This window comes from Hibiscus syriacus, unplaced genomic scaffold, assembly GCF_006381635.1.
Source record: "Hibiscus syriacus cultivar Baekdansim isolate YM2019G1 unplaced genomic scaffold, ASM638163v2 tig00111795_pilon, whole genome shotgun sequence".
In the NCBI taxonomy this organism is placed as follows: Eukaryota; Viridiplantae; Streptophyta; class Magnoliopsida; order Malvales; family Malvaceae; genus Hibiscus; species Hibiscus syriacus.
Window position 1 is genome coordinate 69179 of NW_024063181.1, and position 25196 is coordinate 94374.

The window sequence follows — 25196 nt, forward strand, 5'->3', positions numbered from 1 at the left end:
TCGATACAATCATAAAAACAACAAATTCAGATGGAAAAACCAACAAAAACTGCAACAAAACTCAAAATCAACCTTCAATTCTTCACTGATACTTCCCAGAAAACAGGAGATCGAAAAGTTGACATCTTTAAAAGTACGATATACAACCATTGAAGGAGACCGAACTGTCATAATTCATAAACTCTTTCCAACAATAAATGAGCACAAACAATCAAAGAGACAAAGTACTATGCTAAAGCTCAGACACAAGAATGGATGTTTTTGGCAAGGAAGACAATAACAGGGATGAAAAAGAGGTTACCTGAGAGCAAAATCACGATGGGATTTTTGGGAAAATGGATCAGCCAAAAGAAGAAAACTTGGATTCACTCTTTGAACGACGACCTGTTACGCTCATAATACCGCCATGGATTAGCAAATAACAAGTCAATTGTCAATGAGAGTGGGCGTTGGTACAAGGAGTTGCAAGCAAAAGATGAGGTCGTCGGCGCACTTTAGCAACCACCGTCGGCGCACTTTAGCAACCACCGTGAGTCATGGGGTCCTACGTTGAATTATGTCATGGCCTACTACCATAATATAGATTATAACAGAGATCGAATATGTGATTATATCAAAATATCGTGTTACTTAATTTGTTAATCACTAACAACAGTTTTACTATGATAATCATATCTTAATTAAACGAAAGTAATAATATCTTAATTAAATGAAAATAAAAGTGGTCGTATATTATGATTTTTGAAATCAGTGAAGAAAAATAAATAAAATACAAACATAAGTGATCAATCGTATATATAACCTTAAATTATTTGATATTATTTTGATTCATATGCGGTACTAGGGGAAGAAACTAGTCCCGTGACATTATCACGTGTATACATTCAAATATCCAATTCCAAAAGACAAAGAGAAAATCAAATTTGGGACATAACAAGAACCGGATACATTATCTTGGCCAAAGCAAACGACAAGTTCCCCTGTTTTTGGCCGTATGGAAACAACTGATCATGTCCTAAACGATTGAGTGGTCTACTGTCGGTTAATAAAATATTGAAAATGTTAATTTCAATATTCTTATAAAAGTTATCCTTCACCTTTTTAATATTCTAATATAATTATAAGATAATATTTATATATATTTAAATCATTTTAAAAATAATATTTAGAGACAATAGTTATCAAAATATTGGTATAAAAGTAAAAATTAAAACTAAATATACGAAAAAAATTAAAACATTCTAATGAGAATGACGACCAACATCAAAACCTAATAACTTTCATAAAAACGTTGTCTCTACCAAATGAGACGATTGACGAAATGATAGAGGAGTGCATAGCGAACCAAATAATATGGTAGGCTGCTTCGCTATACAATCTGATTACATCGGCCAAAAACCTTTTACCAAAAGAATGAATCTGACTATACGTGACCACCGACTAACCAATCAAAAAAATAAATGTCGTTATTATTTTTATACAAGAACCAAAATAACCACAAAGATTACACAATCTAAATATTTTACTCCAAACGTCGACTGAGAAAGGGCATTCAAAAAAGAGGAGGCCCTGAGATTCAGCAGCCTCGTCGCATAACATACACCAATCATTCACCCGCAGCCTCATCTTTAGCAACCGATCTCTAGTCGTCAACCTGTTGAGATCAAGTGTGTGTATATATAAAAAAGTTAAATTTAAGGGTAAAGTCCACAAATGGTCCCTTAACTATAGGATACTACTTTATTAAGTCCCTCGACTATTAAAAGTTATAAAATAATCCTCCGACTGTATAATGTTACTTTGTTGAGTACATCGATTATTCAAAGTTACGAAATGGTCATCGGACTATTCATGTTGAGCTGAAATTTAACACGTTGATCGTGATATGATAAAATTTGATCCCAGAATCTCAAACGACTATCATATCCCAATTATCATGTTAACGTCCAACTTAGACAATCACCAAATTTTTAAACGGAAAAGGACGAGTTTGAAACATAATGAATAGTCAGATGACCATTTTGTAACTTTAATAGTCGATGGTCTCAACAAAGCAACAATCTATAGTTATAGGATCATTTTGTAACTTTTAATAGTCGATGGACTTAATAAAGTAGTATCATATAGCCGGAAGACCATTTGCGTACTTTACCCTTAAATATTTGATGCTAACAAAACAAATTTAGTATCTGAACTTCTTAAATATTATCACCTCAAAGCCATGTCTTAAATGTCTGCTATTGAGCACAATTATTTATATGTGTAACATGGACAGCCTGACCATTTTTTAACCCAAGTCAAACCGATGAGCTGTGCCATCTAAGCTTCATTGATTTACAATATTATAAACCAACCGAATAAATTCTAATTATCAATCTGATCATATATTTTATGTTAACACGTAATAATTTAAAATAATATAAAAATAAAATGCTTTGCTTTGCTTTAATCTGATTAAAGCATAAGAGCAAGGACTAGTTTTATAATTAAAAAGAAGATGAAGGAGTGGAAGAGTAATCATGGAAGATACAGTCCATTGATCCTGTTCAAAGAATCCTTAAAGATCTCGAATCCCCAACTCCCATCCCATGTTGCTTTGGATGTGATTTTTTATTTTTCCTTTTCCCTAAAAGGAGAGCCATTGCCAACCATGACCCAACTCTTACTTTCTTGTAATAATAATTTTTAATGAATTTTTGGTCTAATTGCTTCTTTAGTCCATTTATGATGATAAGATTAGAGATTTAATTCATCTAATTTTGATTTGATTATAATTCCATCCCATGTTGCTTTGGATGTATTTTTTTTTTTTTCCTTTTTCCTAGAAGGAGATCCATTGCCAACCATGGCCCAACTCTTACTTTCTTGTAATAATGATTTTTAACGATTTTTTGGTTTAATTTTGCTTTAGTCCCTTTATGATGATAAGATTAGAGATTTAATTCATCTAATTTTGATTTTATTATAATTTAGATATTATAGTTTTGTAATGTTGTTAGTTGATCTAAGTTGTTAACTACTAACTTCAATAAAGTGATGGTGTAATTTGTTATGGTAAGAAATTATTCGAATTATTTTTATTAAGCTTTATTAAAATAAGGGTAGATTACGTATTTAGTACCTAAACTATCAGTTTTTGCCCGTTTTAGAATCTAAACTTTCAATTTTTCAAAACCATACATAAAGTTCAGTTTTTATTTCGTTTTAGTACCCATCGTTAAAAACTTTAGTTTTTGTTTCATTTTAGTACCCGTTCAAAATTTAACGTTAAGTTTTGAAAATTTTGAAAGTTTAGTACTAAAACAGATCAAAACTGATAGTTTAGATACTAAATGCGTAGTTTGCCCTTAAAATAACTCATAAACTATGTTATTTGTTAGTTTTAAGTATTTTGGTCAAATAAAGGTATATAGAAGAGTTTTAAGTATTATTGAGGGGGGAAACTCTTCTAGATGCCTTTATTTTATTTTATTGTTTTAATTTTGAGGAAAAAAATATAGGGTAAACTATGCATTTAGTATTAAACTATCGATTTGATCCGTTTTAGTATCTAAACTTTTAATTTTTTTAAAATCATACCTAAAGTTTAGTTTTTGTTTCATTTTAGTACCCCTATTAAAAAATTAACATTACATTTTGAAAGAAATTAAAAGTTTAGGTATTAAAACGTGTCAAAATTGATAGTTTAGGTACTAAGCGCGTTAAGTTTTTAACGGTAAAGTACTAAAATGAAACAAAAACTAGACTTTAAGTATGATTTTAGAAAAATTGAAAGTTTAGATACCAAAATGAATCAAAATTGATAGTTTAGGTATTAAACGTGTAATTTACCCAATATATATATATATATATATATATATATATATAAAAAAATAAAATTTTAGAATATGTATAGAAATATTAAAAAAATTGTCAGAACATAAAACCTAGATCTAATGAAATCCGTGAAATAAAAAGTGAACTATTTAACTAAATATGATTTTTTTTAATTTTATAAAACAGTAAAAAAATTGTTACTTACCCAATTTACACAGTGAAACCAACCCAATGAGTACAAATCATTTTAACCTCTAACAAGGCCATTTTTAATAATGCTTAGGGTTAAGTAAATAATAATGTTTTTATGTTATAAAGTAAAAGTTAGTGTGTGAGATATTCCATTATTCTAAAGCTTAGGTCTTTGAGAATTGAGAGTCCCAAGGCCAACTAATAATGGCATGGAAGAAAGAGATAAATAGACAGTCCATAAAATATTTTAGGACAAGGTCCTAAAATATCATTGTTCATGGTGAGACTTGGATATAGACCTGGCACCGATTATCTGAATCAATTTATTTAAACTTAGACTCAAAATAAATTTGGACATGATAATTTAAATTTGATTTGAAATTTAAAAAAATTGAATTGCATTAAAATCGACCCGAATTTCAGTCAAATTAAATGTAATCCGAATCGAAAGCAATCAAACTAAAAGTAACGTAAACCGAAATTAACTCAAATTTAATTTACCCAAACCCGATCTTTTTTATAAAAATATATAATAATTCTATATATACTTGATTTGATTTATACCCAACTCAACTTGAATTGACATGAAGATCTAAAGTTAACCCACACCGAAAATATCCGATTGGATATTGACCTGACCTAAAAATCAACCGATCCTATTTAATCCGATCCGAAATTAATCGATTCGATATTGACCTTACTGGAAACCCGAACTGATATGACTTACTATAAGCACGAGTAAAACTTAAACCCAAAATAACCCGACCTGACCTGGACCCTAACCCAGACACAAACCCAACTTACTATAGACCTAAATAAAATTGAAAATTGAAATGACCTGATCCGAGCAAACGTAACCCAAATTAAGTCTAAATCAAAATAACCCGAACTGTATCCGATCCGAATGACCCGTTTGAAACTCTGCTTGGTTATAGGATAAATAAATTGGTGTTCAAACTTGTTGGTCTAACTCTCTTGAGAATTTTAGAGTGATATATATAAGGGCAAACTATACATTTAGTATGTAAATTGTCACTTTTATTCCGTTTTAGTATCTAAACTTTTAATTTTTTTTCAAAATCATACCTAAAGTTTACTTTTGTTTTATTTTAGTATCCACCGTTAAAAATTTAGGTACTAAAAAAAACAAAAAGTTAACGACAGATGCTAAAATGAAATAAAAACTCAACTTTAGGTATGATTTCGTAAAAATTGAAAGTTTAGGTACTAAAACGTATTAAAAGTAAAACTTTAGGTACTAAATACCTAGTTTACCCTATATATAATTATAATCATTATTTAATAGATTAATAGTTTAATTTAAAATAATTATGTAGATCCTAGTAAACAGTGAATAAATTAAAAATCAGTAGGATTTAATCAATGTGATATGTATATATCACAGGGTGTTGGACACCGTTATAAATAGGATGGTAATAGGTCGGGTTGGGTGGCCCAAAAATTCGTCCCGACTCAAGAAGAAATGATTCTCCACCCGTGACCCGATTCGAGTCGACGAAATTAAGGTTTCACTTAATCCGACTCAAATATATGACTTAGAAACTCAATCCGACTCAAAATAATAAAAATTATATTTTTATTCAATAAAAACAGTGACTTAATTGAAAAAAAATTATATATAGAGGATATTATTGTAATTATCCCTAAATATAGATAAAATTATATATATTTTCGGGTCGGGTTGGATTTTTTTCACCATAAACCCGACCCGAACAATGCATAAAAAAAAATTCAACCCGATCCGACCTAAAAAATCTTACCCTATCAGGTCGGATCGAAACCTATCGAATTCATCTCATGATTTTCGTGACGATGGTTCATTTTATCTACTTATCCACCGAAGTATTCTATATAAAATCAATCAATCAAAAGATTAATATGATCTCATTTGTCACAATATTATTATCTTATTTCCAAATAATATGTCTTTGAAGGGAGAGAGAGAGAGAGACCAAGAGAATTTTATAAGGCACCAGTGGAAATGAACTAGATTTTAGCTTATTGACCAAACAAACCTCCATTAAAGATCTTGAGCTCTCTTCCCAAGGTTCATTTTTTTAATCAAAAGGGCAAATGCGATAAGACGAAAGAAAAAAAATGTATCATTTAATGGGGGTTGGCAGTGTCAGTAGATAGCTCAAATGGGTCTAATTATAATCTAAATATACAGATTAAAAACACTGGAAAACAAACTTTACCCAAAGTGATTTAAAGTTCTCTCTCTCTTTTTGAGTTTTGAAGGAAGGGAAGAGTGAAGAGAAGGGGGTGTTTTGCAATATTTTAACAGTAGCAGTGGCGGTGGTTAATGATCAAAGAGCTCTCTTTTTGATGCAAGCGTGGGTATAAATGCAAGCACATTTGCCATTACTCTCCTCTCTCACTCTGTCTTCAACAAAATAGACAAATTTCCATTGATTTCCTCTCTAAAGTAATAAAACTCTCTATTACTTTTCTTCTCTGGTTTTATTTGACTGTTTTATAGCAGAGTTGCTCTGTTGCTGAGCAAAGCTCAAATTCTATAAAAGCTTTAACTTTTATGTGTACGGGAGTATTGAAATAGAAGGCTTTGAATGAGAGAGCAGGCTGAGTACAGAAAGAAAAGTAAGCACAGAATCTGAAAATGGGTATCCTTCTCCCTCTTTTTCTTTTCTGGGTTTCTCTGCTACATTCTGACTAGGGTTTTGAATTTGAAGGATAACTTTATTTATTGTACTGAAACCAATGCTGTTCTTTTTCTTTTTGGATTAAATTGAGTGCTTGCTGTGGACTTTCAATTTTCCTTACAGCTTTTCCTGTATGTTCAAGCCTTTTCATTTGTGCAAGTTTGTGTACTTCCAATTCTCAGTTGCTGCTTTGGAAATGGAGCTGTTTTCAGCTATGTTTTTGGGGGGTTTCACTGATTGAGTTTCAGAAGTGGGGTTTTCTTGTATCCTAAGCTTTGTTGACCCCTTGTGAACTTAGTTTGAAGCTTGCTGGTGAAGTTATTGTGTACTAATATATTTAAAAAATATAGACAATTTTCCCATGTGATGTGTTTGTTGTTGTTCTTTGTATCTGTCTCTTTTCTGGTGTTTTATCTTTGGTTGTTGAACTTAGACTTGGTGCAATTAAGGGTACTTTTAGGTAGTGGTCAAATTTCCAAGGCTTTAGTTTCTGTTCATCAGCCTGACTTTGGACTATTGCCTAGGTGTTCAAACATAATTGTGGATAAAGACCTAGACTGAAATCTGCAATTGTGTCGAACAGGATGGATGTTGGCGAAAAGGATAAATTCGAGCTAGAAAAGAGAAATGAAAATGACATAAACTACAGGGATCTGGTATGTCATCAGCTTGGCACTTTGGTGGTGGTGGCAATCTCACAAGTACTCCCATGAGTTTAGTTCCTAGTGATAATCCCTTGGTTATCAGTTCTTCATCTTGTTCGGCTTCGATGGTAGATACGTTTTGTTCTAACCTTTGGGATCACCCTTCTAATTCACAAAGCTTTGTGTTTTGTGATATTAATGTGCAAAATGGTGCGAGCTCTTCAAATGCAACGGGAATTACAAAAGGCGGTCCAGCCCTATGAGTAGTAGTATCAGTAGACCATTTGATATGGGATGGAATGCAGCAAGTTCAATGTTGAAAGAGGGTATTTTTTACCGAATGTGACCCGAATTCTACCTCAGAGCCCATCTCAGTTGCCAGCCGACTCGGCTTTCATTGAGCGTGCTGCTAAGTTCTCTAGCTTTAATGGGGGGAATTTTAGTGATATGGTGAGCCCTTTTGGTATTCCCGAATCTATGGCTGTGTATAATAGGGGTGTGGGCCTGATGCAAGGGCCGCAAAATGTTTTTGCAATGGGAGGGTTGAAATCAGTATCTGGTGTGGAATCTCAGAAAAGTAAGTTGATTGCCACTGAAACTTGTGGAGATGCTTGTTTGAAAGCTGAAAGTAGGGCTACTCAAGAAAGTCCGCTCAAGAACGAAAGGAGAAGTGAAAGTCTCGTGCGGTCTAATGAAGAAGCAGGACAAGGAAATGGTGGCTCGGGTAATGAGTCTAATGAGGCCGAGTCTAGTGACGGTGTTGGTGGTCAAGATGAACCATCTACACTGCATAGTACAGGCTGTGGACCTTCAGCTAAAGGTGTTAGTTCTAAGAAAAGAAAAAGGAGCATACAGGTAAAACAATGTTTATCGATTCTTTCCCTAATCCACTATTTACTTTTCGTTTATACTCAGTTTTGACTGTTAAGTTTACGATAGGATGTTGAGACTGATCAAGCTAAGGGAAGCCAATCACCAGTCGAGGCTGCAGAGGATTGTGCTGAAAATCAACAGAGTGGAGACCAGAACCAATCTACAGTGATTAAGGCTACAACGAATCAGGGAAAACAAGGGTCTCAAGCTTCTGATCCACCAAAAGATGAATACATTCATGTCAGAGCTCGAAGAGGCCAGGCAACAAACAGCCACAGTCTTGCAGAAAGGGTAAAGTTTACATGGAACACTTGCTAAAGTTTATATTATTGAGATCATCCAATAGGAGCTAATCGGTTATAACTTCAGGTAAGAAGAGAAAAGATCAGTGAAAGGATGAAATTTCTGCAGACCTTGTACCTGGTTGCAGTAAGGTACGCTTTCTTGGATGGTATAGCTTAACGAATACAGTCAAATTAACTTAGCTGTGGTCAAAACAGCTAGTTTAGTTCAGTTTGTAAGGCTTTATCGGTTCTTGCAGGTTACAGGCAAGGCAGTGATGCTAGATGAAATCATTAACTATGTGCAGTCCCTTCAGCGGCAAGTTGAGGTATTGGAGCTGAATTCGCAACAGCTACCTTTGAATACTGTATAGATATAACCATATGTTACCTTTCACAAGCTCTAATGTGTCACTTTATTCTTCTTTTTGCAGTTTCTATCAATGAAACTTGCAACGGTGAACCCACTGCTTGAATGTAATATAGAAGGGCTTCTTGCAAAAGATGTAAGCTGATTTGTGTAGATTTAGCTCTCACTCATGCCTATATGTATCTCTTCTAATCCATTAAATACGGATTATTCAGTCACGGGCTGGTCCATCAACTCTGGGGTTATCTCCGGACTTGTCTATGTGTTATACTCAGTTACATCCATCTCAGCCTGGACTTGTTCCGGGTGGCCTTCCTGTCATGGGGAATAATGCTGATTTTATGCGTAGAACGCTTGGTTCCCACTTCACACCAATGGCCGGAGGATTCAAGGAACCTAATCAGGTTTTACTTTTCTTCATTTTTCTTATAGTTCACCCTTTATATACGCTAGCTTTAGTGCAAGATGCGAATGACATGAAATGTTGTCTTCTTAACTTCATGAATGTATGAGGATTACAAAATTACTTCCTTGTCGATACATTTTGATTCTAGCTATCAAATGCATGGGAGGATGAGCTCCACAATGTCGTCCAAATGAACTACGGAGCCGGTGCTCCTTCCGACAGCCAAGAAGTAAATGGTATATTCTCTCTTTACTTAACAAACTCTGATGCTCGTGTCATAGGCTGAATATTCTCTGACCCTTGCTTTAATTTATCTATTTCTTTTGCAGGGTCTCAACCATCAGGCCATGCGAAAGTAGAACTTCGATCCTAAAGGGTTTATAGCTCTATTCTGGGCAAAGCTCATATTTGAAATATGATGTCGCCATTTTGTTCCCCTTTACTTATTGAATAGCTGTAGATGCTATTGACCGGGTTTTATAGCCTGGAATAGCAGTCACGTTCGATCGAAGCAAGTGCATCATGCTTCGTTAAATGTTTGTATAGATTGATGATATGATTTTTTGTGTGATGTAGGAGTTATGTTTTATCTTGTAATCTTTGATGGTGTCTTCTTGTAAATTACAGACAACAGTGAGATGTCAGTTGGTATATTTTTTGAGTATATTTCAATGCCATATAATGTTCTTCAATTTTCTCTCAACACACCAAATTTCATTGACTCGACCAAATGAATTCAATTTAAACACAAAACAAGTTTTGCTTTTCTTCGTTTTATATGGAGTAATAGCTAGTTGAGCTGCTCGGCATCCTGTTTAAGCGTCGTAAAATGCTCTCGGCGATCTGCCTCGTACTGCCATTCCCATGGTGAAAAGCACTAACCAACGAGGCAGGCAGCGACCTATCTTGTGAGATGTCCGAAGCTGACTTATTTCCACCTTTCACTAGGAATTTATCAATCATCCAAAAAGATTTTTGCCAGAGGCCTTCTTCTTTGTGCTCTCTCACTGCATTCAAGATATGTTGAATGGCATTCAATTCATTCAACAGGCTCACACTCTTGTCGACGTCGACATTCTCGTCCAACAAAGTACATATAGCTGCCATTGAAGCTTCAACTACCTCACTATTCTCATGATCCAGGCATGCCAACAGCCTTTCGACGGCCTTTGCATCGATCAAACAAAATGTGGTTTCTGAAGAACAAACGCCTCTATGAACTGGACATAGTAATGGTATCCCTATCCTTTTTGTTGAACTGGAAGATCGAAGTTTCGGCAGGTGGAACAATCTCGTAGACTTGGTTTTCTTCATTGTCGGTAGCTGCGATAGATTTATTGACTCTAACGAGAGATTCTCCAGTCCGATTGCTGATAATCTTTGAACTTCATCACTAGATGTCCTCATGAGCAGTTCGGTGAACACCGATGTGAGCCTGTGAGCTTTTGCCAGAGACAATATCTGTGGTTCATACAGTGTAGTTGTGAATCTAACAAGAATCCCAACTAGGCCCTCTAAGTAAACTGTTGCATGCCTGCTAGTTCTTATTCCACTTCTTTGGATTAAACCGATTTTTTGAAGGATTACGGGCACAACATTCTTGTGCAGAAGAGCAAGGTTGAGTGTTAGATTCTGCTGGGGGAGTTTTGCCAAAAATTTTGCTGAAACTGCCTGCTTCTCGGTAATGTGGTTCGTTTCCGCAGGGTCCTCAATCAAGCTCTCAGGCAGCCCCCTGGTTTTGCAGAGTCTCTCTGCTAGTGTGTTACCTATGTGCGGTGAAAGGGTAACGAGTAGCTTGATTGCTGCAACCCCGAGTTGTTCGTGTGGGTAGTTGATGAATTCGATGAGGGTGTAACTTGCTTCAGGCTCGTTCAGAGCCGAGAAAACCGTTGCCATCGAATCGGATGACTTTGTCAGGGATAAGAGAATTCTGATGAGATTGATGTTGAGCTCGTGAACTCTCGAGTTCTTAAGCATGCTGATAATGCTATAGACGACATAATCCGAACTTATCTTGTGTCCATGGGGATTTACTTGAATGCTGTAATGCTCAACCCCGGACTCCAGAATATTAGCAAGTATTGCTGCAGCTTCTTTCTTTGAGTTCATAGGTTCATTGTATATCCTACGAGTGAACATCTCTTCAACCATAATCTGGACGATACCGGCTTCGACAAGTATCGTTCCATTCGAATGGTGAGACGAGATTTGTGCCAAAGCTTTGAATGCAGCTTCTCTGACAATGGCGTTTCCACTTTGCACCATTTTAATGAGACTAGGAGCAGTCCTCTCAGCCACATAGGTTTTGCTGTCATTACCAAGAATGACTTCCCCTAAGTAGCTTGCCATTTCCATCTGCATCTCCTTGGAACCTGCATATTTACACATATCAGCATATTTCTCTTAAATTCATTAATCGGAAGAATGTCAATCATGAAGTTAGATTACCTTCTGTTAGATGATTCAGAAGAGGTTCCAAGAACCCGTACTCGGCCATCCGCTTTATGTTATCTCGAACTCTCTCCAGGTTCTTTAAAATTTCATCTGCTGTTTGGGAAGCAAAAGAATCAACCTGATGGTTGTATTTGATTCTGATCAGAATCAAAATTGCTCCGGTTGCCGACCCGATTTTTTCGCCTAAAGCTCGACATCTTGAAAGCTCAAGTAAGAAAAGCAATGATGCATAACGAACTGGCTGGTGGCTACTTGATAACAACTCAACTAGTGTTGACATATCCATTGTATCAGCGATCATTTCCTGAACAAAACATCAAGAAAACGGTGCAATAGTTAAGCCATAGTAAAAATTCACCAGTTTTATGTTCTTTTCGTGTTCGTAAGTATGCAAACCTTTCCTTCGTCATCGTCCTCGGCCAATTTTCGTAATAGGTCCAGAGCTTCACATCTGACATCTTTATCTTTGTATCCAAGTAACTTATTAAGCGATGGCAATATTCCAGCAGTAAGTACTTGCACCTTACTGTACTGTTTCCTTTTGCATATATGTTGCAGGTCCCGTATTGCCTCTAGTATCATACTATTCGAACTATCCAAAGATAATGCCGCACGAGCAACCTTGATCCTCGCAACTTCGTTCCGATCCTTCCATTGCTCTATCGTGGTCTTTAAAGCAACATTGGTGCTTAAAACCCTGCTTGTGAGCTTCGTCCCTGTGGTTGGACATTTTATATCTTCTAGATGACTAAAAGTTTTGAACCACTCCGATATCGCCTTCCTCTCGTAGGTCACTCCACTCTCAATGGTAACTGGATCATCCATAATCTGCTTAGTTAATGGACAGAAGAAAGTGTCATACATAGGTTCGATATAATGAGCTACCTTTGGCAACATTGTCAAGGATTTGTTTATACTCTCATACAGTCTTCTAGGACTTGAAATTTTAAGAAAATCATTTAGCAAAGGCATGTTCAAAGCTCGAGAACTTTCGGAGCCAGTGGAGACTTCAACGTCAACGGAGTAAAGATCCGAATCTATTGGAATTTGTTGTGGCATCTGAGAACTTTCTATTCCCATTTTTGATTTCTTAGGATGTTTTGTTGCAGAATACATCTTTGGTTCGAGCTCTTTGGTTTGTAATTCTTGATGCTGCTCAACTTGGAAATGGACATTCTGCATTTCCTCTGAAAGAGACCAGACTATAGGCATTTGTTGTGGCATTTGAGAACTTTCTATTGCCATTTTTGATTTCTTAAGCTGCTCTGTTGCAAAAGACATCTTCGGTTCCAGCTCTTCGACTCTTAATTCTCGAGGTTGCTTAACTTCAAAACGGACATTTTGCATTTCCTCCGAGAGAGACCGGACTGCAGTTTCCGCATACTCCTCGCCTCCGAATGTTGCAGATGGTATCAAGCACAGGCATTCACCTATGTCTTTTATCACCCCTTCTAGCTTGGCTATGATACTTCCCTGGTTGGTTCTCTTTATGGCATTCTCCCACAAGATCTTTTGCCAGATTGACATTCTGGGAAATGGATTGTAGAATCTCCCTTGCATTTTTCGGGCGGTTTTCGGTACGCTTTAATTCCATTATCGCCGGAAAAACTCGATAAAGGTAACATCCAACTTCAAGAAAGCTTTCCTGCTCTATGTCTATACATTCTAATGATTCTGTTACTGCTGAAATATCTGCCAACAAGGATTCTAAAAGACCAGCAAAGGCGATGTTGTCTTTCTGGAAAACGAAAAAAAGATCGAATTCGAGACGTAAGTACTTTCTGTTTCTTGTAATTCAGATAAACAAGGCCAATATGAAAATTCCAGGATACAATCAAGCATTGTTCATGACCTAGACTATGGTTTCACTTCACATATTTATACATGTTTCGACGACGACGAGCTAGCCCATCTTATCCGGACTCGAGTATCGAATACAGTACGTATTGTACGATAACTATACTTGAATTTTCTTAAGTTCTTCATATATTCTAAAGACTATACATCAATAAATGCATCCAATACAAAAGAATGGAAGAGTGGTACAGAGAGATGAAGATTTTATAAAGCTCGTACCGACATCGTCGAACCGGAGCCGAAACCCTCCGAGGATTCTCCTGGTATTCAACAGAGTTTCAGAATCTCAAAAGACTTGAGTTGGGGATAACAAGATGTTTCAAGAAATAAAAGTAGGTCATTGAATCAGTCTCTTGTCCATGGTAGTTCAGCATCCTGTTCACTTTCATCATACTGAAAGTGGCCGATTTTAATTTCCTGATAAGAAAAGTCAATAACACTATTGATTATAATACACAAATTGTGTATGTATGTATATGTATTGACATGCATATACATACATGAATATGAGATAAAAAAAAAGTTGTTTGACAAAGGGTCATTTTATAATATTAATAATTCTAAATTCATCTCTTTTAGGGATTTCACTTTATATATTGACCTATAGGAGTTGTTAACTTGTGATTTTGGGGAAATGAAACCTTGGTTGATTTAATTAAAGATATTGGTCCACTAGTTGAGATGACGAGACTTTGGCCTTTGACTTTCGATATATATTATGTGAGAATAAATTACATAGTATGTTTAATTGACATTAATACTAGATTGGTGGTAGTTGGATGGTTACATCTTTGTTTATATATATATAATTATCGATATTTAATATATTGATCGACTAATTCAGATAGGGAACTGGAGAGGAAACGTGAACCTCCCAAACCAGTTTACTCCATTTGCAATCATCAGAGTTCGAGCCCCTAAAGAGAGCTAGAGTCTCATCCCACTAGACCAACTGGTTGTTAGTTGTCACATCTTTGCTTTGTAACATATTGGAGCATACTACATCTATATACATATAGTATGATTTAGGTTTTTCTCATGTTACTAAGAGTAGATTGTGAGTGTTGATCGAATTGATTAGGTCATGTAAAAATAAAGTAGGGAAAGAGAACCTCTCTCGACTTGTGAGTGTTGGTCTACTTGATTAGGGTATAAATGAACAAAAGTTCAATGAACTGTTCGGAACTGTTTGTATAATAAACATGTATGAACAAAATTTTTATGTTCATTTATTAATGTAAATAAACGAGTATGAACAAAATTTGTATGTTCAATAGACTGGTAGTTTATGTTCATTTATTAAGCTACATAAACGAGTATTAACAAAATTTGTATGTTCATTTAATAAACAAATGAACACAGAAAAAGTGTGTTCGTTTCGTTTATGTTTATGAACAAGCTCGTTTAGAAGCTTGTTTATTTTTTTGTATTTTAAATATTAGTGAATATATATACTAAATTGAATAAATGATGAAATTTGAGTTTAACTATGAATCCTAAGAAGTTTAAGCACTAGTTGTGTAGTTTTACCATTTTCCCTATTATAACACAAAAGAAAAACCTTTTCCCAGCTCTCTTTTTCCTTTTATTCTAAATCAACATGTTCGCGAAAGCTAAACAAATATATTTACAAATGATAAACGAATGCTAAACGAACATATTCGCAAATGATAATTGAATATTAAATGAACATGTTCACAAACGTTAAACGCTAAATGAATGTTCATAAATGTTAAACGAACATGTTTACGAACATTTAAACGAATACGAACACTTTCAAAAAAAAAAGTGAACTCGAACAAGATACTAAAAAATTAAACGAACATGAACACTATAAAAAATAAACAAATGAATACGAACACAACATTATTCGTTTAAATTCGGTTCATTTACACCCCTATACTTGACACTTATTATAACAATAAACGGTTTATTTTGCTGTGATCTTCTCTTGAATTCTTAAAACTTCTATCACTCGATCTATGAAGGGAAAGAGAACCCCTCTTGGCAGTGCTGCGGTGGAACCGGAGGCTCGGGAAGTCGGAATAGATGGTTACAATGGGCCTGAGACCAAGGAAGTAGTCACCTACAATGGGCCAAGTCTTAACCAGTTGGGTTTTGTTCTTTGTATTATAACCACCATGGATGGATCATACAGCATAATTAGCCCTACTATCACATGCTACGGACCTGGTGGGGGGGAACAGTCGATAGAAACAAGATTTAAGTAATTGTCTTATGTTTTCGATGCATACGAAGAAGAATTGTCGTCAATAGAAACAAGATTAACTGGCTATATCACCTAGAAGTAATCAAATTTGTCACAGTATATTGCACATTTCAATATGTCTAACTGTATTATTTCTTCTTCTCCAAATACGGTTTCGTACAATATTTTGTGGTGGCCATGTGGCGGAACATGCTATTCCACATGTTTCAAGGTACGTGTGGAACTATGTTTGCCGGATTTAGACCCACTGAATCATTCAAATGGTGTTGGAACATGAGCTTCAGCTTCACTGCTTTTCATGCATGGGTGTCAAGTAAGAGGTTGAGGGATTATTGTTATTTTTTGAAGTTTCGGGTGAATAACAGTTAAAACAACTGAAAATTGTTTTAAAAAAAAAGTTCGAGTAATGGGGGCATGGGAATGGGGAATAGTAGCCAACTGATTTGGGAAATCAAGATCGAAACCTTATATATATATATATGCGCAGCAAACAAAAATAAAAACTCTAATATTTAGGGTCAGTGCCCGTTTTGATGTTTTCGTTTTGTTAACGTCAGTGGACGTGTACTTTGTTCTTTGTTAAGAGTACTCTTTTCCTTCAATTAAGTTTAGGAGGTTTTTAACGAGACTTTAATATAAGTTTGTTTAATTAATAAAATTCATCTTGAGAAAAAAAAACCCTAATATTTCTCGTTGAATGCATGGCGGCAGACAGGAGCAGAACACACGTACCTTGCATTCTACGTTATCTAGCGCACCACCTCTAACACTATGCAGCAGCTTCATAGACCACTCTTTCAAATCCCCTTGCTCGTCTTGGACCTTGAAACAAGTATTTCAATTTATTACAAATTCTAAAAAGCATTGAGATTCCCATCTAGTTTTCAACTTCAATCTCGTTGACACAAGTGGGTGATATATCTGGAAGGTCCAAGTAATGTGTATATATATATATATATATAGTGAAAACCATAGTTCTAAGCTAAGAGCTTTGACTTGGGTTTTTGTTACATAGGTGCTGATATCTATATTTGACCTAATTCCACCTTTAAAACCTAAATTTGTTTCTGGTTTTTCATTCCCAGAAAGAAAAAATGGCTGCTGAGAGGGTCATAACATTCCTCTTCATTTTAGTTCTACTTTATTCTGCATTGATCTCCTTTGCACAAGACAATCAAGGTAACATAACACCATTATCAAATTTTTTTCCATCTGAGTATTTAATGCATGTTACCCTATAGTTTTAGGGTTTCTAAAGTTAAAGAACTTGATTTTCTCTTTATTGTTCCCAGGTTCAGACCATAACACAGTTCCAACGGAAAGGTAATATAAACTGATAACAATTATAATGATTTATAACTATTGAATGTTGCTTATGTCTGAAAAAGAAAAATATGGGTTTGAGCAGGAACTAGTGAATGGTGCAGGTGAAGTTGCTGCAAACAAGAACTGGGTAACTGGAGGGAGAAAATTAATGGTGCAAATGAAGACGGTGAAGGATGTGAAGATGAGTGCTGTTAACATTTCTGATGAGGCCAAGGATCATCAGTCAAGTTTCGAGACTTTGAATGCTGATTATCATGCACCAAGGCACCATCCTCCTAAGAATAACTAATTAGCCAATAATATATATATATATCAGTTTTCTTCAATAAAGAAGGTTTAAATTAAGAATAGTTTTGAGAATGTTTTGTTAAGATACAGTTCTGGTCTTCCCTTATATCCATGAATGTTAAACATATTAACATAATATCATCTTTTATCTTAAAGATGGGATGAGCTTTTAGTCCATGAATTTGGTAATATTTCTCCTTTTGATGGCACACACTTGTAGTACCATACCATCAGAAATAACGAATTGAAAAAAAAATGTTTTCTCAAGTACTATATGGAATTGCATGGGACGACAGTCATTTTAATAAAAGTTTTCTGATTTTAATGACTAAACTGTAAATACTCTAAAAATTCAGTGACTGTTAGTGAAGTTTACCCTTTTATTTTTATTCATATGGCATGTTCTGACCATTCAAAGAAAACTTCACATACCAACGTTTTTCAATTATCATCTCTTGCACAAACCAGAAGAATCCATGACGAACAAAGCACAAAATTCATCTCAAAAGCAATATTATTTATCAAACAAGGTCCATGAGGAGATGATTCAAGTGAAAGAACAAAATCCAAAGGGCTTAAAGAAGATATAAAACCAATTCCTACTCTGCTCACCCCCTTAGCTTAAAAGAAGCCAAATAATATTTACACCACACAACATTCCCAGAATCTTTCCCAACTAATCCTTCATCCCAACCGCAAACAAATCCTAAAACTACCTGGTATCAATATTCGGATATCTCGATGTCAAAACTGGCACGAAGTACCGAGCCTCGGTATCTGCTTCTGGCCTGAAGTAACGGATTTTCGTTTCTCGAATGCCGGGTGGAGCAACTCTTGGAACTTATCCAAGAAAAAGGTCCACTCCTCCTCGTTCATGTCGGCTAGCGTCACGAAGCTCGCACTTCCTGGAAGCTGCTCATTTGCACTCCTGTGGCCAGACGAGTTAGTGAGATAACCATTTTCTTGTTTTGTTTCAGAGGGTTTTGAATATTTCTGGCTCTTGTCACCTAAGCTGGTATTTTTTAGAGACATTGAAAGCTTCGAAATGGATGGGATCGTCTCGCCGGCTTTGAAAGCGGATAAACACTGCTGCTCTGCTTCCTCTTCACTTTCCTCCTCGTCTTCCTCAAAGCATTTGTCTAACCTTGAAAGTGGGAAATGGTGATTCACAAATCCATTTCCCAAATAGAATGGTGCTTTAGTCATAAAATCATCTGTACCCATTTTCAGGTTTACGTCTAACTCCAGGTCCTCAAAGTCGATATCAAATTGGAATTGAGCATCTCGCACATTTGACTTGGGAGATGACAGTTCCATTTCTGCAATCAACCTCCTTGCTTCAAGACAAACAACTTCAATCTCACTAGGTTCCTCTTCTCCAGTCCGGAATTCTCGACTCATCATTTCGCCGATCTCTGCGAGACAGAGACCAAGTGCTGCAGCTTCCTTGAGGAAAATTGTGCACAGTACCAGAACACGTAGGCAAGCCTCCCTGTCATGGGGAGTTCCCTTCGTAGTATCTCGCAATCCTTAATAGGATCAAGGTTTTGTATATACTCAAGTTCATCCTCAGAAAAAGGAATCGAGGCCTGAGGCCAATGAATCCACTCAAAATACGGATCCTCCAAAGTTTCAGGCAAGCAAAGACCATGATCAATGGGAATGAATTCCATTTGACCAAACCTTCCAATGCAATCAACCTTACACACTAAAATATTTCCGGCATGCCTATCCGTGTTAAAAATCCTTATATCGAGTATCCCTATGTGGTGCACAGAAGAAACAGGGAAGCTTGAGGTTCCATGATCACTACATCAAAATCATGCTGCACAAATTGTTGGAATGACGCAATCTTGCTAACCAGACTCTTCTTGTCAGGCCTATTTCCGTTCACACCATCATTTACATTGAAGACCGAGTGCGTAATCTTCACCAGCACTGTGGCGGCACATTGGAAAAGTGACCATGGTCGAGAAGGTCAGCCACAACTTCTCTGACACCTGTCTCTCCTACACGAACCGAGCGTTTCAAACCTGGTTGACCAAGGGCTTTCCCAGCAAAGCCTTTTGGATTGTTTGGTGCAAAAGGTTCTTCATCTGTCGGCTTCACAATCGCAACACTCTCACCTCTAGGGTTCCTAAAGTAGTAGGCACCCCCGAGACCACTATGAACCGGAATCGGATCAACACCCATCTTAATTGCCTTAAAAATATCCTTCACCACAACTTTTAATATATTAAAGCTATCAGAATGTCCCAGTATCTCAATAGGACCGCTTCTATCTCTCTGCTGAAGATCCTTTCCAATAGGCGAAAGACAGGGTAGAGGAGCTTCTGTGTAGGCAGTTCCTTGTTAGGAGAAGCGGAGTATCCGAACGGCACTAAGATCATTTTTCAACTCCATATCCCCGAAAGTCAGCAAGCTTTGCTCAATAGGGAAATTAAGTGCAACTTGCAACCTTTTTTTAACAGTATGAGCACTGTCACTGTGATCCAACTCCATACCCAACACACTACCCTTCTCTGTTTGCACAAAAACCCGTCTCCTTCCGACAGGTTGTTTACCTTCCATTCCATTCTTCTGAGGATATTCCCCTCTAAGAGGACTTTTAAACACTGCCAATGCAATCTGAGTTCTCCGAGACATAAATCGTCGAGAAAGACCAATCACAGGTTCCGAGGCAGCCTGAGGCAGAGGTGATACTGGGAGGGAGATTCGTCTTCCCCTCCAAGAAAACCCCAAACTGGGAATCCAATAGCAAATGAACAAGAAAAAACTCCAAATTCACCAACAATCATCAATCAATAAAACCAAAACCCCAACCCAAAACCTAAAATTAGAAACAATATAATACAAGTGACAGAACCAGCAGACCGAAATGAAGATATATCTTATACTACATCAAATAAGCCATCTTTAAGTGGAAATCCCCAAAAAAAAAAACCTGCAAAAACACAAGAACCAAGATTTGAATAAAAATCCTGAATTTGATTTAATCCAATAAAAGAATTACTATCAATATATACATCATATATCACGTAAATCGTTAGAACGTAGACAAATTAGTGTAAAGCTAGCTAAGTAAAGTAACAGTTACTAGAATCAATGCATTCATGACATGACATCCAGAAAAACAGAGTGAAATCAATTCAATTCTTCAATATTCAAGGAATCTAAGAAAGCTGCTAATATGAATATTAGCTTAAAAAGCAATCAGATTAGCAACCGAACCAAGGGAATTTAAGATTTTCAATCAATTCAACAAATATACATAAAACAATAAGAAATCTCTAGACATTGAATCTTTCAACGTTCCATTTTACAATAAAACACTGACATTCAAGCTCTAAAAGCACCCAGAAAAAAGAAAAGAAAAGGAAAATTAGCTTACCAGATGTTAGGATCCGGATAAAGGGTACAAAGAAATCTCGATTATCTGCTATCTGATTAAATTTGAACTTTCCCCAACAAAAATTTAAAAAAAGAAGAGAGAAATCCAGGAAATGATTTTAGAATCGGAATAGATGCGATGAATAAAGAGAAGCAATAAGGGCGAGTGCAAAAATAGCCCCAATGTTTACTAAAATAGTCATTTTGGTCCCTATTCTGTTTCTTTTTTAGCATTTTGACCCTAACATTTTGCTTCGGGAAAAAACTCTCTCTATAGATGAAAATCATTAGTTAACACATGATTAACACTAAAAAAAATGAGTCTTTTTAACCTAAAATGAGAAGTTGAGGGTTAATATGCCCTAGAAAAAAAGAGAGAATAAGAGATAAAATGATCATTTTGTCAAATGTTAGGGGTTTGTTTGCGCTAAAATAAAATATTGGGGGTCCAAAATGCTATAAAATGTAGAATAGGGGGCAAAATGACTATTTCTATAAACATTAGAGGCTAATTTTGACATTATACATTTATTATTAGGCTTAATACCAAAATAAGTGCTCAAACTATACCTCTTTTCCCAAATAGTTGCCTAAACTATTTTTTGACTCATAACGATACAAACGTTACCCATTTAGGTGCCCAACCGTCAACGTTGTTAATTCCTCCGTTAAATGACACTTGTCACAACCTAGTAATTTTAAAAATTTTATTTATATTTAAAAAATTAAAATTATATATTAAAAAAAAGAAAACACAAATTTTAAAATAAACTCAAAAGTTTGAAAGTCTTCATTTCAACCCCTAAACCCATATCGGCCGCCACCTTTTACCGTCGACGAAGCTCCACCCGACCTCCCTCCCCTCGAATACCAAAACCCCCATGAAATTGTGACCGACGGAAGACGAATCAATGTTTTACATCTCGCGAATCCTAGGATAAAAATCGCGATCCCACACGATTTCGACGTCCAATCGACGAAAACTATGATGACGTATGAGTAGGAGGATGGTAGAGACTATGTCAGTGGCAGTGGTCGTGGCCGGAAAAGGCAGCGGCAATGGATTAAGGTTAGGATATGAGAATTTGGGGTTGTTTTATAATATAAGAAGTTAGTTTTTTTGTAAATATTTTTAATATTTTTTAAAAAAAATTTCAAAATACCAAATTGTTACACATGTCACTTAACGGATGAAATTAACGCCATTGACGACCTAGGCAACTAAATGGGTAACTTTTGTAATGTTAGACACTAGATGAGTCAAAAAATAGTTTAGGTACTTATTTGGAAAATTTGTAATGGCAACCATGAGAAAATTTGTAATGTTAAAGGATGATGAAGGAGAGAGCTTGTTCTTTCTTTTACCTTGTATCATTCAAGTATCCCCCATGAGAAAATTTAGGAACAATAAGTGTGACATTCAAATATCTTGCAATGGCAACCATTTCAGAAACCTGTGGGAAGAAATATCATGTTAAAGGGGTAGCTAAATTCACTATCATGAACCCTAAACAATGTTGTATTTACTCACCCCAAGTCGCTTTTGATTCAATCCTCCATTAGGTGAAATAATTAGATATCCATTGCTTTTATAAACCCCTGAAAGTGGCCATTTAGAACAAAAAGAACACAAACAGGACATGGAATGAGGAAGAACAGGTAGAACTCACTTTGAGGTGGGAAAGAATCTGGGAAATAAAATGCAGATTTTGGCACCATGATTCCATCATCAAGTGTTGCCGACTGCATGGTGCAGAACCAAAGAATCAGTAGCATGGTTGAGATCACAAGTATCCAGAACTTGATGCAACCCAATGAAGATGGTTGATTTGCTGCTACAATCTTCATCTTTTCAGCTTAGAATAGTGAAGAAAGAAGAAACAGTTCTTATAACATTAACAATAAATCTATATAAATATATATATATGTTTGTGAAGTGTGAAAGAATTGATCAACGAAACATGGGACACATGTTGTGTAAGAGAGTTACCTTTAGTCACTTTGGAATGTGATGTTGATATGTTGTCTATGCAATTTCATTAAAAAAAATTTACAAAAGTTAATTTTATTAAATTTCTTCATTTTCAGCTCTAAACATGTGATGATATATTGAGAGAATAGACAATTACATAATTTAAAAATATTAGTCTTAAAATTATTGTGTTAGTATTGCATTTTATATCGTATTTAAGTTGTTTAATTTAATTTTTGAGATTTTTTAGGTATAATTATTGGTGTTCGATATATTACGATTAATCCGAATCGGATATTATAGAAGCGAGGGCGACCTTCCAACCCAATTTACTCAATTCACAATGTCAAGATTCCAACCCCTTTGTATATGATTTTCGAGATACATACAAATGTACGTCTACTTCTTTCCCAAACCTTTTTGTTTACCTTTTATAGAAATCGTGGTCTTTTATGCTTCTCTTTAATAATCTAAGTAAAGATTAATCGTATCGAATTTGCATAAATAAAAAAGGAAAAGGAAAATCCCAACATGTACAAGATAAATGTAATTTGATTTTACTTGCATACACAGTTGCATAATTAATAAACATGTAACAAATTTTGGTTTATATATATATATATATATATTCATGGTTCAGCTTCTGCATCAGTTTCTTGGAGCTGATCATCAGAAACTTGTGGATGATGATCAACTCTTGCCAATCATTCTTCTGGGTTTGTGTAAAAGTAATCTTCTTCCTTGGGCTTACCGGGAACCACCAATCTTTTTGCAGGGTCATCCGCGATCCCTTTCATTGAATCGTCCTTCCCTTCCCTTGTCATCATCAAATCCTTAGACTCACATTGCTTCGGAATTCCCTTGTTAGACTCATTTTCTTCGAGAGACAAGGGAACATCTTGCATACGTGTATCAGTGTCCTGTTTCTTGTTAGTCACACTCATTGTCGATATCTTTCCCAGAACGATTATCTTCAGGAGGCAAGGAAACGTATTGCAAGGGCATATCGATCTCCGACCTCTCTTTCATCAGTTTACGATCTCGATCTTTTACAGGATTGCAGAAAGTAGCAGACACTCTTCTCATCCACACCACTGTCGAACAAGATCTTATCTTGTGTCGGAACTCCCTCGTCAATACAAATGTCCTTGACAAAACTATATGCACTCTCTTTATAACAAACTACCAATTCAGGCAATTGACATTCCGTTACACTTTTGTCCAAATAGAAAACCGAGTCCTGAAAACAATCTGTATTCTTCGAAGAATGAAAGTTCGTCACATCGATGTCACAGAATCTCCGACCTCCTTTTCATTACCATTGGCAAAATCATGAACGCTGTTACAGAAATCGAGTTCCGGTGCTGTCAATGCATCTAGTGCATTCTCCGGATATCTCGAGAAATCTGAATCCTGATTACCTCCCTTTATATCATGCACGACTCCGCTCTGATTTTCCTTCAAAATTTCATCTGTGCTCAGTCCGGTGGAATCCAAAGGCTTGTCTTTGTTCTCGAAAGATTTAGAGTCGGCCACGAAGGAATAAGGCTTCGAGACACTACATCCTGCGGTTGAAATGCAAATCACTTGTTCATTATCTGCAAGCACATAAAACATATCTGGTAAACACCACATTCTTCATATATAAATCTCTAAATATAGTTGGCAGAGATGACGGAGGAAAATAGAAGTGTTGTTATTACCAAGTTTCATGTTTTATCATTCGTCCGCCTCGGATTACGATATCTTCACATACGGAATTCGAGACGAACTCTGCAGACGAAATGCAGGACAGGTTAGGTCAGCAATGAACTCGAAACTGAAACAGCTACCAGCAGACATTAAACATGAAATTGTTCAAACGCTAGGACAAAGCAGTTCATATGATCAACCGGAACCACCGTGTAACCAATGTTCGGCGAAAGCACTCGAGAAGATAAATATCGTCTTCCTCCATGATTGCTTTCAAACATTTTTACAAACACGGAAATACATGAAAATCAAACAAGGCAACCTTAACCCCAGAGATTGCTCCATGATCAAAGGACCTTTCATTTCACCATGGGGAATCTTACTTGTATCAGTCCCCAACATACAAAAAGAGGATAACAAAGCTTATAACTTTTTCAACAAAAGCTGCCATCTGTTCTGTTTATACCTTTAACTAGATCTAATCCATTGCAATTATTAATAAGAAAACCCCAGATTGGTTAAACTCAAATGCAGTAAAAAGCAGAAGGATATAATAATATCAAAGATCTGATAACAGATTCAAGCAAACACAAAAGAAACAAAAAGATGATAGTTTCTGTACCTTAATTTCTTCTCTGTGATTCAAAAACAAGTACTTTCATCAACCTTCACTGCAAAAACCAAGAAGATGGAAGGAATTAAGAAGCTTTTTGAATGAAGG

At 35.8% G+C, this 25196-nt stretch overlaps 1 protein-coding gene and 2 pseudogenes across 1 annotated transcript; 1 reads left to right on the forward strand and 2 right to left on the reverse strand.

Annotated features, from left to right (window-relative positions):
- Positions 1-6198: 6198 nt before the first annotated feature.
- On the forward strand, positions 6199-9680 carry LOC120170881 (annotated as a pseudogene).
- Positions 9681-10040: 360 nt separating this feature from the next.
- Positions 10041-13993, reverse strand: LOC120170882 (putative U-box domain-containing protein 42). The gene is given in 5 exon segments (XM_039178721.1): positions 10041-11638; positions 11715-12024; positions 12117-13188; positions 13190-13458; positions 13797-13993. Coding segments are annotated over 5 exon segments (3255 nt in total). The 5' UTR covers positions 13803-13993.
- Positions 13994-17933: 3940 nt separating this feature from the next.
- LOC120170873 lies at positions 17934-20360 on the reverse strand (annotated as a pseudogene).
- Between the last annotated feature and the right edge of the window lie 4836 nt (positions 20361-25196).